Genomic DNA, 18,088 nt, shown 5'->3' on the forward strand with positions numbered 1-18,088 from the left:
AATGTACAACACTTTACGGTGGTACAGAGAAATGTATTTCACAGTCACGGGAGAAAACAGAACATCCGCTTTATCATCTGTTATCACTGGCACAGTACAAACGATGCTCTGATCCTTGTTCCAAGGCCTGACTTAGCAAAACACGTTTGAGAATAAATCGGATGTCTCCGCTCTCCCTGTGCCTGCCACTTCCTAGTACTGAGTTCAGCTCTGGCACTGCGCGTCTCAGAGACCACCTACGGCATCAGGGAGTGCTTTGAGCAGCTGTTCATCATAGCTTGTAGGATGAAATTGGCACAAAGGTTAGCTCAGATGGGGAAACCAGAAGAAGCTGGATGAGATTTAAAAGTTGTCTGCATTTAGAAGAGATTTATCACGATTAAAGGGGGGGGAGGGGGGGGGCAGGGGGAGAAGGGAAACACTGCAACAGTAAGACAAAGGCAAAGCCACCCAATCAGAAAGGAAAACAGCTGTTGCTGCCGGGGGGGGAGCTGAAAGCTCCAACAGTTTGTTCAATGCACAAATGAAATCTCAGTAGAGCAGATTGCTACACCGAAGCAAAATATTCCTTAAACACGGCAAGGCCACAGCAGACTTCCTTAAAGCCATTAAAAAGGAATGAAGGATTGTGTCTCTACATGATTAACCATGACTTTATACTTATCGCTATTTTCTTACACAAACATTAGCTGCTGCCTCTGCCAAGTGTCTGCATAATTACCACTTTGTATTTTTATTCACAATAATAAGCTCTTTGAAAAGGGGAAAAAAAGACTTCCCATGTGGTTAGTTTTCATTTAGGTGGTTGGGTTTTTTCTGGGTTTGGTAGGGGTTTTTTTGGTTTTATTCTTCTAATTTCTTTGCCGTTCAAAGGTATGACTAAATACTGAGACACTGGTATATACTGATGCCAGGTTTTGCAAGAAGGGCAGTTGCTTGCCAGAAAGTTATCTTCTTTACTCTAGTGAGCTGTCATAACTCCAGGCCATTCCTTGTCTGACTGACTGGAGTATTGACTTTCCTATTGCAGTCTGAAAGAATTTTGGACCAGAGAAGATACTTAACATTTGGCAGAAAATGCTGCATGAAGGCTCAGGTGCAAAGTGATATGAAACCTACTGCTTGGCCATCACAGAATCACAGGTTGGAAGGGACCTCAGGGATCATCTAGTCCAACCTTTCTAGGAAGGGCACAGTCTAGACAAGATGGCCCAGCACCCTGTCCAGACGACTCTTAAAGGTGTCCAACGTGGCCGAATCAACCACTGCCCTGGGGAGATTATTCCAATGGTTGACTGTCCTCAATGTGAAAAATTTCCCTCTGGTGTCCAATCGGAATCTCCCCAAGAGCAACTTGTGTCCATTCCCCCTTGTCCTCTCCATGTGATGCCTTGTAAAAAGAGTCTCCATCTTCTTTGTAGCTACCCCTTAAGTACTGGTACATGGTGATGAGATCCCCTCTGAGCCTCCTTTTCTCAAGGGTGAACAAACCCAGCTCTCCCAGCCTATCCTCATATGGCAGGCTTCCCAGTCCTTTGATCATCTTGGTGGCCCTTCTCCGGACCCCTTCCAGCCTGTCCACATCCTTTTTGTATAGCGGGGACCAGAACTGTACACAGTACTCCAGGTGTGGCCTGACAAGCGCTGAGTAGAGCGGGATAATGACTCCTTTATCTCTGCTGGTGATGCCCTTTTTGATGCAACCCAGAATCCTGTTGGCCTTTTGGCTGCAGCAGCCACTGTTGGCTCATGCTGAGCTTCCTGCCCACCAGGACCCCCAGGTCCCTTTCCACAGAGCTGCTCTCCAGCCAGGTGGATCCCAGTCTGTGCTGCATTCCCAGATTATGTTTTCCCAGGTGCAAGACCTTACACTTGTCCTTGTTGAACTTCATAAGGTTCTTGCTGGCCCCCTCTTCCAGCCTATCCAGATCTCCCTGCAGAGCAGCTCTCCCTTCTGGAGTGTCTGCTTCCCCGCTCACCTTGGTGTCATCAGCAGACTTCATCAGGCTACATTTGATGCCATTATCCAGATCACTTATAAAGATATTGAATGTGAATGTTTTTGTACAACCTTATGTATGTTAAATACCTCTAGGGTTCCTACAAACGTGGGAGATTCAGGTATCAAACAGCCTTTAGAAGGGTGAATGCTGTTAGGCCTAAGGTTAGGGTGAAGCTTAGGCATGAGGCCCTCAAACCGCAGCCACGCAGCCTGACTAAAATTATGGTGACTTCCAAACCTCTCTGGAAGTTCCAGGCTGGTTTTTCAGGAGCTTTGAGCCTCTCCAACTCTGAGAATCCAGTAGAATTGCAGGTATTGTGACTGACGGGTCAGCCTGTGCTCACCCCTGCCCTTCCAGCAAGGTGAAACGGTGCAGTGATACAACGCTGCCGCAGCAGGTCTAACAGACCGTGAGACTGGGACTCTAGTCTCTGCAAGTGATAGAGGGGCATGACTCTCAAAGTTCGAGGTATGCACTGGCTGCTATGTTGAAGAACTTAATTGTAACCGTGGCTTATTCTTCTGGAACTGTAAAATGTCATGTATAAACCCTGAAGGATGTTATACTTCCTGCAATATTACTCCTTGCTGCTTTCAGCCAGGATGTCTAAAAAACCCTCAGCAAATGCACAAGTGCTAAAGAGACTAGATAAGTTGAGTGGACAAGAAGTAATGCGAAGAAGAGAAGGGGGGGAAAAACAAAAAGTAAGTGGACAAAGACAACAGGCAAGCGTTAAATCAGAAGAAAAGCAACACGCAAAAATATTGCAAGCTATAGCTTTTGAGCTTCTTTGGCATGAAATTCTCCCTCCCTTATGACAAGGCTGTTCAGTGGCCATCTTCTGATGCTGCTGGCTTCTCCCTGCCTCTGCGGGAGGCGGCTGCTGCTGGCAGCAGTGCATTGGGCTGCACCTTCGGCTGCCCTCTGCTGTGGGCAGGGCTGCACTGTGGCTGAAGGCCTAAAAACGGGCATGTTTGTCCCGAGCATCAGAGAAGGAAGCAGGAAAAGAAATGACAGATTAGAAACAGAAAGCTTGCAGAGCAGAGCAAAGGAATATTAGATACTCTTTCATTTTTTTTTTAAGGGTTTAAGTTGACAGGCACTTAAAGGAACAAATCCTCAAGTGTTTCATCTTCCAAGGGAGAAAAAAATTTAGACTTGAGCGCTGACCCGTGGCAGTAACGGAGCTTACAGCAATTTTGTACTCCATTTATTACAGCTGGTGCCATTTAGCATTATGTATTGTTTATCCCTACAGGAAATGTATTTTCTGCAAGGCACTGTTGTAAAGTAAAAAGGCACAAGTTGCTTCTTAGAGGTGCAGCATGTTCTTCGGCAAGTCAGTCCATCTGTAATGACTAATTCAGCCTACAGGGAAGAGTTAAGGGGCTCAACCCACCAGTTTGTATCTGGGTAGACTTCTCAGCCCTTTGCAAGGGGTTTGGTAGTCATCCTTGCAGGACAGGCACAGAGTAGCAGCAGCATACCCAAAATCCAATTTTTGTTTTTATTTGTATAGGAACATTAGTCATGGCACTACCCTCAGGTTTACTTTAGTAGTTACTTCCGATTACAGTGTTGCTGATCTCAAGCACCTCATCTATTTTTGCTGAAGCTGCTTGTCTTTCTAGAACTGGCACATTCTGAACCAAATGTTACTGTTTCAAAATTCTTAGAAAAATCTTAAAGGAAACTAGCAATACAGCCCAACTTAAAAAAAAACAAACCCAACACAAAACCACTAATGTAGTGAAAGAATACAGAAAGCAATGTAACTCATGGTAAAATATCCAAAACCACAGTATATGTCATTCTTCCACTGCATTTAATTATGAAAGATATTATTGTAGTAAAATCTAATGAGATGTGACAGCATCCTGGAAGCAGATAGAAATGAAAAACACAGGTTGAATAAACCACAGCTGACAAATAAAGCTAGACCGTTAACCAGTACATAAGCTTTGGCAAACAATCCAGTATCCCTCCATGTATTTCAGGTTTAAGAACAAGAGAGACCATTGGCTTATCTCATCCAATCTTTTCAACAATAAAGACAATTGAACTTCACCACATCAGCCTTATGTTGAGTCCAACCTGTCTAAAGTGTGCCTTCTAGGAAAGCACCTACTGTTCTTTGGATGTTACGAGGATGCATGATCCATTAACTTCCTCAGTTTTAAAAATGTTTATTTTCCTAAGTATTAACCAGTTGTACCCCATTCTGAAGTTTTTTTGGACAGTTTTTGGTCACTCCATTGGAAAGATTTTTTTTATTCCTCCATTAAAAAAAATGTAATGCAGACTGTTACCTCAGAGCGCAACAGAATAAAAACCTTTATTGTTCCACCTTTCTCAGAGTTCATTTTCTATTGATATGCATTTTTGTAACTATAGTTTATACTAGAAACTTCAGCTCCTTAGAGGCTTAATGTGGAATAGCAAAAAAACTTTCAAAACCAATTCAGCCCCATGTCTTCAAGTAATACAACAATTGGGCACAAGGAATCTCTAGGATTTGAATCAGTTAGATCTTCCACCTCCCCCTTTTCCTGTGTTCTTTGTCCTCATTTCATGCCAAGCTTTCACCAGTGGTTCTCTGTTCTTCCATATGAGCTCATGGCCATAAGTCACATACCACCTGGGAAAGAAAATACTAGTTTAACTGCAGCTTTTCTCTGTATCTGAGGAACAGGCTGGTCACTAAAATCAAGTAACTTAAAACCTTGGTATAGGAGACAAGATAAACTGAGGCAGAAAGAACAACATTCTTGGAAAGTGGCAGTGGCAGGTAAGCCACTTGTTCTCTTGATTCCTAATAGTTAGCTCCTTTGCATTCTTGCTTGTCTCAGTCCTGAGAATGAATGGTTTTCATGCACTCATGATTTCTACTTAAAGATGCAAAAAACTATTTCCATTTAAGGGACTGCTAGCAGTACTGCTGCTTGTGCTAATCCTTACTGAAAACACCAAGTAAAAGTATTTTTCTCATATGTAAATACAACTGCCCGATAATGAACATTCACAGTCCATTCAAAGTGAATTTTCTTCTATAAACATCTAAATGGAGACTTAATCTAAGTGTTCTAGCTTAATTTATATTCACAGAGAACTATATATGCTGATGTATGAATATCAATTTAAGTGATTAAACAAAGGAGGTTATGGTGGAGAGGAGGGAGGGGAAGCAACCGCCTGGAAACAGGTTGAAGGTTCTCCCACAAGCCTAACTTCACACCTGAGTCCTGAATAACAAAAGCACTTTTATATAAGCCATCAACCAGTGCTAGGTAAACTGGCCATTCCATTGAACCATATAGCCGCTTTCCAAAGCGGGTAATTGTCTGTGAGGCAATGTATAGAAAATACTTTGTCCATTCAACATATGTCCTAAATAGAGGCCCTGTTTTAGGATGAAGTGGCCCAAATGATCGCAGATAGAACATACAGGTAGAACATATGTAGGTGAGGAAGTCAAAATACTTGTCAACTCAAGACAATTTCTACTGCAACTGCTACCTTATTTTAATAATATGCGAATCTGTGTTATAATGAACAAGCTGATATTGATACATCATGGCAGAAAGTAGGTACAAATCAGCAAGACTACTTCAAATGCATTTGTGATGCCAGAGAAGGGGGGGAAAGGAGACTGCACAGCACAGAAGTTAACTGACACCAAAGCCAAGGAATAGCAAACAAATGCAGACCAGTTCACAGACCAAAACAGAAGTGTGCTTCACCTGTCCTTTGTTTGGCCTAGTTAAATGTCAGGTAGGCTTTTAAAATGCTTACATAAAATGTTTAAAAACGCTGTTCGCAATAAGTGTGCAAATTAAGACAACACTGCTATCAGGTAGAAGGGAAGAAACCCATTAGGTAATGTAGTTCAAATACAGAACAATCCAGAACTGTTTCCTACAAACTGGTTTCTAGTAGTTCTTCCCAATTAGGAAGGCTCCACACAAAGACAACACAGCGACACTGAGGAACAGCAGTAGAGGCTGCTCAAAGGAATTTGGCCTGAGCTTATACTAACTCTGTAGATCTCTCTAAATTGGCAATTAGAGGAAAAACACTGAGACAAAGAAGTTCTTGCTGTTTAATTCTAAAGTTATTTTGTCTATGCTGTGTTTTGTGAGAATCTTTTCTGCCTTATGACTCTCTTCCATGTGCCGAGGACAGAGCCAGCCAGCCCAGGTTACAGGTGACAGGACAATCTGACATCTAATCTATCATTCTAAGGCAGTTCAGCTCATTTTCTTTCAGTTCTAAGCATCTATTAACAGTATTTTCCACATAATTCTATAGCACTACAAGGATAACAGTGAGTTGTCTTCAATGTTACTTAAGACAACTTTCCAAAAAACCCCTACACTTCAGAGATAAGAGGAAGTAAAGATGAGAAAATATAGGATGAATTTAAACATGAAACAAACAGAAGTTAATAAATAAAGACTTACATTCCAAAGAGAGCTCCCCCAAGATGTGCAGCATGGTCAAAAAGTCTCCAGCCTAGAGCAAGCCCTGCAGTGTCAAATGCAATTATGGCTTTTAAAGCCTGGAAAGGAACAGAATGTGGAATGGACAGGATTAGTCACAGGATATAATGGCAAGTGATAACAAAGTTTCACATTTTGGAACAGACCAAAATTTGGGATCTAAACACATCCCATAAACTTTATATCAAAGCAAACACTGGAAAAAAAAAAAAAAAGATTGTTTTAAAACAACAGGCTCAGCCCTTAGCTGTACTGTGCTGTCAAAATACAGACATGAACAGCTACAGAATTTTGCGGGGAAGGAATGTGTCCTTTTCAAACACCCAGTCTCTTCCACTCTTCGTTTCTAAAGCTACACATATATTCCAAACTCAGGTCAGGAAACAAAAAAATGAAGTTACTTAAAAGAGCACGTGCTATAAAAGACACCACAAAATACATAACTGCAACATTCTCAGGCACTAATTCTGACATCTTAGATTTGTGTGCATCTGTCCTCCCAAATGCAACCCCCTAGTGGTTGGAACATGTGGGGCAGCATCCTTGTCATCTTATGTGATAAACATTGATCATCACACTCTCTTAAATGACACATCTGTCAGAAGGTAGAAAATCAGGATGATGGTGAACAACTCCATGGCCAGAAACACCATGAGCAACAGTATCCTCAGGAGACATAAACCACCATAACTGTAATTATGCAAAATTCTACTAAATGCCTCATTCCAAAAAGCCAACAGATTTAATGTTAGGATTAAATGTTACTTTAAGTAGGATTTATTTCCTTAAACATATGCGTTAGAATAGCACCTATATTGTTACACTAGCTTATTTTAAAAGCTGATTACAGTAAGGTAGGCTAAAGAAGTACATAAAGTTTAGAAATACAATTACATAGTAGGGCTAAAATTATTCCAACATTTACACTGCAATAGCCAATGTTGTGCTTGTTTTACTGTTGCAGTGAGTACTTCCTTATAGTAATGTTCTCTGTGGCTCTGCCAGTATTTCTAGCCTGGCCATCTTTTTTAGGAAAGATGCAGTTAAAGGGTAGCATGCAAACAAAAACAGGTCCACTCAAGCAGAAGTGCAAGAAAAACATGAAGGCTACATCTAAGAACACTTGTTCAAATCTATAAGCTTCACTTACAAAAATATTAAATCTCATGATCTTGAAATTACAAAGCTTAACTGCTTTAAGTAGAACAACTTTAAGTAGTGGACCAAAGATTATTAACTTAAAGTAAGTCAGCATATACGTGAGAAGCTTTTCTTAAATGGGGTAGTGGGTGCACTTAAAAGAACTTAATGAAACTAAAAAAGGAGTCCTGGTACTACATGTGGAAAAAAACCCTCAGCAGTTTATTTCTAATGCCAACAGGGTTTTTAGAAACGTCAGAAGATGGTATCCAAATAAGGAGGCAGGTATTCCTCCAGGGCTGGAATGTTATTTCACTTGAGAAGTGAAATTGTCTTTCCCATCTTGGTAAGTTTTTCTTCAAAAAGAGACTAGCCTGTAATGAGTGCTGATATAAAAAAAAAAAAAATCACCCATCAGAAAGAACGGTATGTGTATGCATTTTTCCTCAGACAGGCAAGCCTGAGTCCCTCCCAATTTCTTTCACCTCTTAAATTCATATCTGAGAAACAGACCCACAGAGGAGGGAATTTAAGGTAATTATAAATTCACCACACAATTGTGTAATCACTGTGCTAGGCTGCAACAATTTGGAACCGGTCTCCAGGACTTCCATGACCTATATGGTCTTTCAAAATAAATTTAACAGCTTAGAAACACAAACGAAGAGGACAAATGCTCAGATACTGGAGAGTTATGGGGAAAATGTTTTAAGAATAAGATTTCTTTGAAGTTCAGACACTTACGTTTCCTGCTGTAAACGTGAACATTGGAAGAAATATGATGGCTAGTTTTGCTTCTGGCATCTTTGTACATACGGCTGCAAGGACAGTCATTATAGCTCCTGACTGTAAATACATTAAAATACATGAAAATAAGTTGAGTAGTTATGTAAGGGAAAACTTACTTTTCTGCATATAAACCCGTTTTCCTTTTGGCTTTTGTTTTCAAATGCAACCCTGTGGTAAACCTCAAAGTACAAAGCATGACAGCAAAGTTCAGAATAAAAATAAAACAAGACACCATTATTTAGTTTCAATATCTGAAATTATAAATACTGGGAAAAAAATAGCCATCAGATGCTCTTACATAATTGAGAAATAACTCCCCGCAATTTTTAAGATAATTTATGTTAATGTGCTTTTTCTCCCAGTAAACCCTAGAAATCTAACATATATTAATCAAACACAGACATCTCGAATGAAGGGAATCATTCTGAAGCTTGTACCAAAACAAGGAAAATAACACATGGACCGGGACAAGAAATCTTTTGTCAATGAAACAAGCAATTCCCTGGTCTGTACTAAATTGACCATGGGCTTTTTGTATCCATGAAATATGTCAATGGAAAGGCTGTGAATACAGTAAACTAACGCAGTGTGTGGCAATTTCAGTAAGTTCAGATCAATAAGACTACGGGAAAGTAACTTGCTCCAGATATAGTTTATTCACAAGATAACGGAACAATACATAGACAGCACTACCAAAAGTTCCAACTTAGGGACTGCTCAACAGACTTTTTTTCATTCCAACTGAGAAGTAAGAATCTGACTTTTAACTTTTATCAAAATTATTTAGTCAATTAAGAAGCCTTTAAAACTTAGCAAATGGCTAAGTTATAGCTTCAAACTTATAGCAAGTTGAGCGTTTTAAAACGTTCCACTACTAAAAATACTTGTGAAGAGCAGATAAGGACAACACCTCCTCAGCCTGCCTCTTATCTTTCATACTGTGAGACTTGCGGCAGGGGTGCTGCCCTTTCTGCACTGCATGCCCTACAACTTCCACTAGTATCACATGCTGATTTTCGTTTGTCTGATTACATTCTCCCTTTCTGAAGTATTCTATTTTCAATTAGAGAAGACTACGGTACACAATTATGCGATAACATTTATGAAGTAAGTTACAGCACTATCTGCTCAGTGACAAGTGGTCCTGCTGTTACGTACTCATTTGCAAGCCATTAGCATTAAGTGGCATTAGTTCTGGGCTGCTGCTACAAGAGTTAACATATTTGAAGAACAGGCAAGTTCTCACACAGGAATCACTGCCTGATTACTTGGTTTTGGTAAACTTCCCTAGTTTCCACTATTTCAAATATATTCTTGGCTTTTACACAGGTTAAAGAACACGGCAGGCTTTGAAAATGGCTTCAGATATCATTATAAGATCTCTCATATCCTGAGATACTTACAGCTCCAAGGGATGGTTCAAACCTTCCAGTGGCCATTTTAGCAACATAACTGACAAAAGTGGAGATAACCCCTAGAAAGGAAAAATTGCTATTGGAAAGAAAGCCAGCAATGCAGACATGCATCAGAAAGTACATTATCTGTACATCTTCCTGAAGAAGCTAGTGTAAGTAGTGTGGTTTGGTTGGTTGTTTTGGGTTTTTTTGTTGTGTTGTGGGTTTTTTTTATTATTATTTTTGTTGTTTGGGTTTTTTTTAGGGGGGTGGGGTGGGGGTGGGCATTATTTGCTTTAACTTGAATTAACTGTCATCTTTTCCCATGAAACTCTCATGAGGCTGTATTAAGAGTTATTTTATTCTGGTAGCTAAGCATGACTTAAAACCAGGTACTTGTATTGTCATGATATTTTGAAGCCAAATATCCTAAACCAGTCAATATTTTCTATGACAGCAAATGTACCACAGTTATTAGAGAGCAATGTGTGGGATTGAACGATGGCCATCTGTCATCATACACCTATTAACAATGTACACGCTTTACTCGCATGAATATACATTTTTTTGTGTTGTAAATATATATGTATTTAACATTACCAGCAGAAAGATACACTGCAATGAACTGCTCACATCCCAGAAGAGAGACAATGCTGCTAGAAAAACTCCACAAAACATACATATTTGCTGCCATGTGGAATAAAGAGAAGTGACTAAATGTAGACAGCAGCATGGGAGAACACAGGGCTCCTATAAAAGAGAAAAACAATGAAAAAAGTAGTCAATGTTTTAATTTGCTTTATCTAACATGTAATGCAGACTAGAAATTTATAAAGACATACTAAAGGCTAATTATGCTTAGAATTCTCAAATACAAGCTGTGTAATAAGCCCAGAAGTGTAACAAATTTCGAATTCCACAAAATACCTTTTGAAAGGTAGAACATATAACCCCAAAGACACGCAAGCTGTGCTAAAAGCTACTTTAAAGTCTTAATTACCTACTGGGGAATGTTTCATATAAAACATTTATCTTACAACACATCTCCTATGCTTCGGAAAGGAAAAAAGATATTTTATTTATGTATGTATATGGTGAAAGATTTTTAATACGTTATATGAGCAACTATACAAAATTATTTTGCTACAGAGATGGACTCTAAGGAAAACTCATTTTCTTTTCAAAAAGCTACTAGCTCTCTCCTCACTGAAACAGCAGCCTTGAAAATGCAAAAAAGCCAATTAGCAGGGTTTAAGGTCAACATTATTAAAAACACAAGTGTTTGGCATGACTGATGCTCAGATCTGGGTAACAGCTATCTAGCTTTGGAGTATGTGTGGGGAATTGGTTGAGGTTCCACTTTTTCAGCAGAAATTAAGAAGACAGCACTCTCCTAATGCACGTCCGTCTCGTCCTTTTAATTCTTTCTCTACTGTAGAAATGAAAACTAGTTGTTCTGCCATTAAATACTAGTAACTTGCTTTAAGTTAACCTCTTCAAAACATTTCACACACAGTGAAAGCCAAGGGTTTTGTTGTTGTTGTTGCTTGTTTTGTGTATTTTTTTCATGTGACCCAAAGCACAGCTTTGAAATAAGGACTTCATACATAACATACTGACTAATGCTTGTCCAATGACAAAAGCACACATGCAAGTGACTGACAGCTCTAGCTGCACCCCACAGAACATTAAAGGAAGGGAAAAAAAAAATCATATTTCAGACTAGTTTTTGAATGGCATTACAGAGTATGATTTATTTTCCTTCTTCCTAAAGACTGCTATGATTAGCATCTGTCCAGGAAAGCAGTGGTATCAGTTAGAGAAGAACCTCTTCACCTTTACAAAGGCAGGGGCTGCATCCCACTGAATGCAGTAAAAGGCCAGATAGCAGGCAACAGTTTTGACAGTACAATACTTAGAAAAGCACCAGTGAGTTTTTTGTCTTAACCATTACTCCTAACTTCCCCCTAGAAGTGTTTTCTGTATTTAGGCATGGCTGAGATTGCTTGTGGGTGTTGGAGCTGCATGCAAGCTATGTGCCATCCAAAGCTCTTACAGCACAATCAGAGGTTCCATTACATCCCAGCGTAGAGAATTCCTCTGAATTACTGTTCACTTACTGGAGGATGGATCTGAGGTGAAATATGTAAACATAATCCGTCGCATACCAGGCAGCCTCCATAAACAGAATACAAAGACATTTGCAGCTATTATACCTATTCAGAGGGAAAAAAAACAGTATAAAAGCAAGTTATGACTGTAACAAGCTATAATGCTTACTGTGAACAAGAATTCAGAAGCTTACAAGAATCAAACTTTTCCTTCACTATTTCATTAAAAGCAGTATCCAATTCTTTATTTTATAGTAACAGTTTAGAAAAAAAAAAAAACACAAAGAAAAATGCTGAAAGCTATATTAACATAGTGGATGCCTTCCAGAAATATGACATTTAATTGCAACTGTTTTAACATACAATGTCATAAATGCATGCAATACAGAAAATCTGTACTTAAGACATTCAAGCTATAGTTTCAAACTTCTACTCCACTGTAGAACCAATAAAAGAAGAGCCAGCTTAAGAGGTCTCATTTCTTGCCCCTCTAGCTGCTTATTCCCAAATGCCACCAATCTGCTGCACAGTTGCATTTAACTGTGCATGGCGGCTAGGGGAAGCATACAGACACGCAGTACACATCCTTTCCATTTTCTGGGGAGGTTTGGTTTTGAGGTAATTGTAAAAACACTATTTAGAGATCGAGCATAAAAAGCTGAGTTGGCATTGCTAAGGCATAGTTACCTTTGGGAGACAGAACACGCACAGCTTTTTACTTCACATATGTTTATTGTGATCTTATTTCAGTTTAAATAAGAATGTAAATAATTACATAAAATCGTATAGGTTTGAAAAGACCTTTAAGATCATCGAGTCCAACCGTAAACCTAACACTGCCAGTTCAGCCCTAAACCACGCCTCTAAGCACCACATCCAAATGTCTTTTAAATACCTCCAGGGATGGTGACTCAACCACTTCCCTGGGCAGCCTGTTCCAATGCCTGACAAGTCTTCCAGTGAAGTAATATTTCCTAATATCCAGTGTAAACTTCCCCAGCGCAGCCTGAGGCCATTCCATTGAATTAGAATCATAATGACACAAAATTATTGTTTCTTGTTTAAAGTGCCTTTTCTATTTCTGTCCAAGCATTTAGGTATTTAAGATGTTTTATAATAGCTAGAAACATTAAAGGGGAAAATAATTGTGCTCCCTTTACAGAATGGTAAATGTCACATAATTATTCTCTATTTGACGTTTGCAACAAAATGTAAGAACTGTGAAAAACTATGATACATAAATCCCTGAACCAAAATTTGAATAGATCTCTTCTTTTGGCACTCCATCCTATTCCACCATGCTTTTTTATTAGCAGAAATATTTCCCCCTGCATGCTACACCAGGATATTAAAGAACTCTCAGCAATTTCCATACAGTAAGCCCACCCTTGTTATGGTAATCAGGGTGAAGTATCCAAATGGCTCAGGGTCTCCCAGCTAGAAATTATATTGCTTGTTAGATTAATGTGATGCTGGGGGATGCTCCAGGGACTACAGAACATGAACCTTCACACACACACAGATACAAATATTGTATTGGGGTATATCATGACTTGGCTTGCACATTGAAGTGCAATTCAAAGCACTGTACAAAACTTCTTGGCAGGACTTGCTAGCATTTAGAATATGTAAAAGCAGATATGGCTTAGCTACTTTTTTAGATTTTAATCAAGTTCTCATCAGCTTCTCTCCACACATTTACACTTACCTCGGGGGTTTCAAGTGATGTTAGACTAACCAATCTAAACTACATCATGACCAAAGGAAAGCTGACAAGATAGTTGCCCCTTGTGTGCAACACCACGTATGCAATATAGCAAAAAACTATCAGGGAGTTTTATTCCCACCTATCAGTGGAATATATACTCATATTCCTTCTAAAAGCATCTGCTGTTTTTCACAGTTCCTGAGAAGAAAGTTGCCGGGGAAGGTTCTAGTTAATCCTCCACACTCTCTCACACAGATGTGTAAGAATTCTTTCAATGCATAGAAAAAATAGCTTGTGAGAAGGAAGTGTAGCAGAAATAGTGTATGTGCAGGTGTAAGTTTACACATGCTTTGTGTCTAACAACCTAAACACGGTATGAAAGCCATCTGTTTTAACATACTGTACCTGTTTGCCATATTTCTCTTCCTGTGAATGTCTAATACTTGTAAGCTAACACAAACCTGTCACAGTCCGCTGACCCTCAGTCAGGTTATTCCACCAGCTGTTAACCTGAAATGGAATTGTTGTACATCAGTGCCACTGTAGAAAATTTGCAATTTCAAAAACAGTCACACAAGGTTCTACCTTTTTAAGAATGGAAAGCACTTGTTTGAAATCTGTTAAGTCAATCAGTTTCAAACTTTTTTTTCTCTGACTGGTTTAGCTTTTCGAGTAGGCATTTCCTTAATCAAGAACAGTTATCTACCCTCCTTTCTGTAACGTATGCCAACATAGATGGAGAATTTCTTCAAAAAGAATGGGGTTATATCCTTTTACACAGCTCCATAGATTTACCTCTGCTTGTACTAAACAAGAATCTAGCCCATAACACTTGCTTTAGCTGATTGGCCAAAGTTAGCATAAACCCTGCCTTGACTAAGCCTCACCCTAATTCTGTCTAACATCACACCACCCACCTTTGAGAGATTCCACTTTTGTGCCAGGGTCACTTTTGCAGAGGTGGCTCACAAGATGTGGAATCCATTCCCCCTTGCGTCCAGCTCACCCAGCCCTCCTCCAAGTTTAAAACCCCTGAAAAAGTTTATTTTGAGTGCAGTCAGCCCACAGACAAATTCCATGCCCTTTTCCCTTCTTCAGCTTTCAGAATCATTTTGGACAAATATTTTACTGCTGGCTTAATGACCTTCCAACCACATTGATGGGGACAATGTCATAAAAATTACCTGTAGGTTAGAGGTGGGAGGAAATAATGCTGTATGAAACAAATTGTTCAGTATTTGGTATCAAAGTAACAACTTCACTGCAGTTTTTTGTTTAATTCTCTGGCATAGGATGCAGATACTGGTATTTCCTACAAAGTTCTCCAGTGTAAGAACATTAAACGAACAAGACTTTTCTAAAATATATTAAGCAGAAGCCTTCAGAAGCTATCGGGGGATCCTGAACTTTTAAAAATAGAACTTAGCAGTTGAAGATGGGGATTGAGAGTTTAAGCCTATTAACAACAGGACAGTTTTGGTCTATTTTTGAGACAGCTAATCACCAGATCTTCCCCTTCAGGTTTTGAAGAAAAACAAAAGTATAAAACCAAAATTATTTACAATATCAAGTGGCAATTGTAACCTCACCTGCAGTTCATAGACACCAAAGAAGAAAACCTGCTAGGATAATTTTCTTTACAGCAGTTCATACATGGTGTTGTATTTTAGATTTTTGACCAAAATGGTACTGATAACACACTGATGTTCTAGCTTTTCCTGAACAGTGTTTGCACAGCATCAAGACCTTTTCCATTTCTCTCTCTGTCCCTGCAGTGAATAGAATGGGGGTGTGTAACAGCGTGGGAGGGGACACAACCAGGCAGATGACCCGAACTAACCAAAGATATATTTCCTACCATGTAATGTCACGCTCAGCAATAAAAGGGAAAAGAAGGGATTTTAAGAAGTTTAGCCATCTTTTGCTCATGAACTGGCTGGACATTGGTCTACCCACAGCAGATGGTGATTGACTGCCTTTGCATCACTTGTTTTGCTTTCTTCTCTCTTCTCCCACTGATCTTTCACTTATTAAAAAAAAAATTGTCTGTTGTTTTCATTTTTACCCCCAAGTTTTCTTGCTTTTTTTCTTCCTTTCCTCTTCCCCCATCCCACTGGTGTTTCTGGGGAAAGCAAGCAAGCAGCTGTGTGCTGCAGAGCCACCCACCAGGGTTAACCCACAACACATGCCCATTTTGAAAGTACCACTACAGTGCACACAATACACGTTACAAAAACAGCTCCTCTGAGTCCTACCCAGGCCCCCGTGATTCTCCAGCTCCACACTCAGCCCTACTTCCCTTGGACAAGTAGACCTGAAAGAGTAACCAAGCCTGTTCTATCACAGGCCACAGCAGTAACCTTGAAACAAATGTAAAACATACATGCATGTTGAGTTCAGTTTTAAATACACTTAACTGAAAACTAAAAGACTGACACTTTCAGACGTCAACTAAACTTATAACAAGTCTTGCAGTACTTACATTATTCTTACTGCCCAAACTCCAGAGTATTTGCGTGGAAATGTCACCTCTCAAAGACAAAAAAGCCCCCTAAACCCTCGTATTTGTGAAGTACAGGTTGAAAATATGAACGCGTTTCAGAAGCCAGAGCATTAAAATAATTTTATGCTTCAGGTTCAGAATTTAAGCTAGCTCCATCCTATTTCAGAGTTCACTTTTGAGAATACTTAGCATGAACAGATTTTTTTTTTTTATAGTGAAAAAGTAAAAAGTACCTAGTTTAGATATACAGACCACTACCACTGATGTCCCTTCCCTGCATTTCAGGGTAAAGAGGGTATTTTTCTCCAGTATAGCTTTTGGAGTGATACTGTGAGTTACAGTTTTCTAGAATTATATCACTTTTTTCTTGTAAGTAAGTGTATCTACTGCAATTTGCTTAGAACCTATTATTTCTCCAAATTAAAAATCAGAATAAATTGGACAATTATCTGTTATACAAATGGTGTTTGCAGATGTGCTTACTCCAGAGGAAAGACACGGTTGTGTTTTACGCTTCCACAGGGACCCACCCGTGTGCGAACAGGCCGGGCCTGGCTCCGTGTACCTGCTTTCTGAAGTCCCCCCTCTTCTGCGGCCGTATTTTATCCAACCAGTCTGCTCGAGCTTCCTCAAAATAGGTCTGGACCCGCGACTTGAGCGACTCATACTGCCAGATGGCGGCGGATCCAAAGGCAGAGCCTGTGAACTGGGCGATAGCGGATAAAGTCAAGATGAACGCACCGTCCCCAAGGCGGTCCGTGCGTGGCTTCGGCTGAGGGAGCCGGGCTCGCCCCCCCGGCCTTGCCTTACGCGCCGTTCCCAGCGGCTCGGCCCTAAGGAACGCCGGCAGAGCACTGGGCACTAGGGCACGGCCGGCAGGCGGGGGTCCCGCCGCCCGCTGGGCCTCCTTGCCCGCCCCTCTCCCCGGATCCGGCCGGACACGGCAACTGCCGGCCCGCAGGCGCCGCTTACCCCCACTGCAAAGAGGAACGGCTTGACCAGGCGTCGCGGTGAGGGGCGGCCAGCGCGGGTGGGCGGCGGCGGCGGGCAGAGACTGCGGCGCGGAGACGGTGGGCCGGGCCGCGCCTCGGCGGGGCCGGCGGCAGCAGGGGGTTCCTCAGGCCGCGGCCGCACTCGGCGGAAACCCTGTCGCTGCTCCAGCAGCACTGTCAGCCTGTGGGGGGGAAAGACGCTCTCCGTCAGCACCGCCGCGACCGCCCGCCCCGCCACAGCCGCCCCTGCCCTCCCCGTCCCGGCCCGTACCCGCAGTACCTGTGCGGCCGCGGGCCCCAGCCGCAGGCCCAGCACCGCCACGCCATGTTGGGCCCCTCCCCGCCCGCCGAGCGCTTCCGGGGCAGCCGGACGCCATCTTGTTGGGCGCCCGGTGGCAGGGATGGGGAGCGCCTACATCACCCCCAGCGCGTCAGGCTGGAGGCGGCCTGGGGCCTCTCCGGCGCCGCGGCACCCCTCCGCACGGTGGGCGCCCGCGGGGGTCCCGGAGCCCTGCCGTGGGGGCGCTCCCGACAGCGCTGCGGCTGCTGTTGGCCGCCGAGTTGGGTCCGCCCCCGTGCCGTCTCGGCCGCCATGTCGGGAGGGTCGTCCCAGCCCTGCTCCGCCATAGTAAGAGTGGCGCTGCGGGCACCCTTGGCCGCCATGATGGGTGTGACAGCTCCTTCACCTCTCCGGCCCACTGGGCGAGAAGGGCTGGCGCTATGTAATTGCGGCGTTCCACGGTTTTAATGCATTTTTTTCTCTGGATGCCTTATAGAGGCATCTAGAGCCTGTCTCCTAGCCTAGAACTCAGCCTGCAACAGCCCAGCAGGCAGGGAGGAGGCTGGGGCTACTCCCTCAGCCTTGCTTTGCTCTGCTGTGTGATTCCACCTCACCACGCCTCACCACCCTTCCTCACCTCGCTCTTCTGCCCTGCCTCCCCTCACCATC

General features: G+C 41.8%; 1 protein-coding gene across 2 annotated transcripts; it reads right to left on the reverse strand.

The window, feature by feature from the left end:
• Positions 1 to 4,313: 4,313 nt before the first annotated feature.
• PARL (presenilin associated rhomboid like) lies at positions 4,314 to 17,573 on the reverse strand. 2 transcript variants are annotated; one of them, XM_064457289.1, is made up of 10 exons: positions 17,420 to 17,573; positions 17,120 to 17,321; positions 16,713 to 16,853; positions 14,106 to 14,154; positions 11,946 to 12,041; positions 10,426 to 10,575; positions 9,835 to 9,905; positions 8,387 to 8,488; positions 6,464 to 6,561; positions 4,314 to 4,641 (listed from the first exon to the last, which is right to left on the reverse strand). In XM_064457289.1, exons 1-10 carry the CDS (start codon positions 17,464 to 17,466, stop codon positions 4,524 to 4,526), a joined length of 1,074 nt encoding a protein of 357 aa, XP_064313359.1. In that variant the 5' UTR covers positions 17,467 to 17,573; the 3' UTR covers positions 4,314 to 4,523. The 2 variants fall into 2 exon arrangements, with proteins under 2 accessions (XP_064313359.1, XP_064313358.1); XM_064457288.1 differs by having other exon boundaries at positions 17,411 to 17,500.
• Between the last annotated feature and the right edge of the window lie 515 nt (positions 17,574 to 18,088).

This window comes from Phalacrocorax carbo, chromosome 7, assembly GCF_963921805.1.
Source record: "Phalacrocorax carbo chromosome 7, bPhaCar2.1, whole genome shotgun sequence".
Lineage (NCBI taxonomy): Eukaryota > Metazoa > Chordata > Aves > Suliformes > Phalacrocoracidae > Phalacrocorax > Phalacrocorax carbo.

Excerpts from the sequence above, each read along its gene's own strand:
- PARL (XM_064457288.1), bottom strand. The coding sequence starts at position 17,466 with ATGGCGTGGCGGTGCTGGGCCTGCGGCTGGGGCCCGCGGCCGCACAGG. Across the intron at positions 14,155-16,712 it reads GGGGGGACTTCAGAAAGCAG|GTTAACAGCTGGTGGAATAA; the intron begins GTACACGGAGCC and ends ATTCCATTTCAG. Across the intron at positions 12,042-14,105 it reads GGGTCAGCGGACTGTGACAG|GTATAATAGCTGCAAATGTC; the intron begins GTTTGTGTTAGC and ends CCCTCTGAATAG.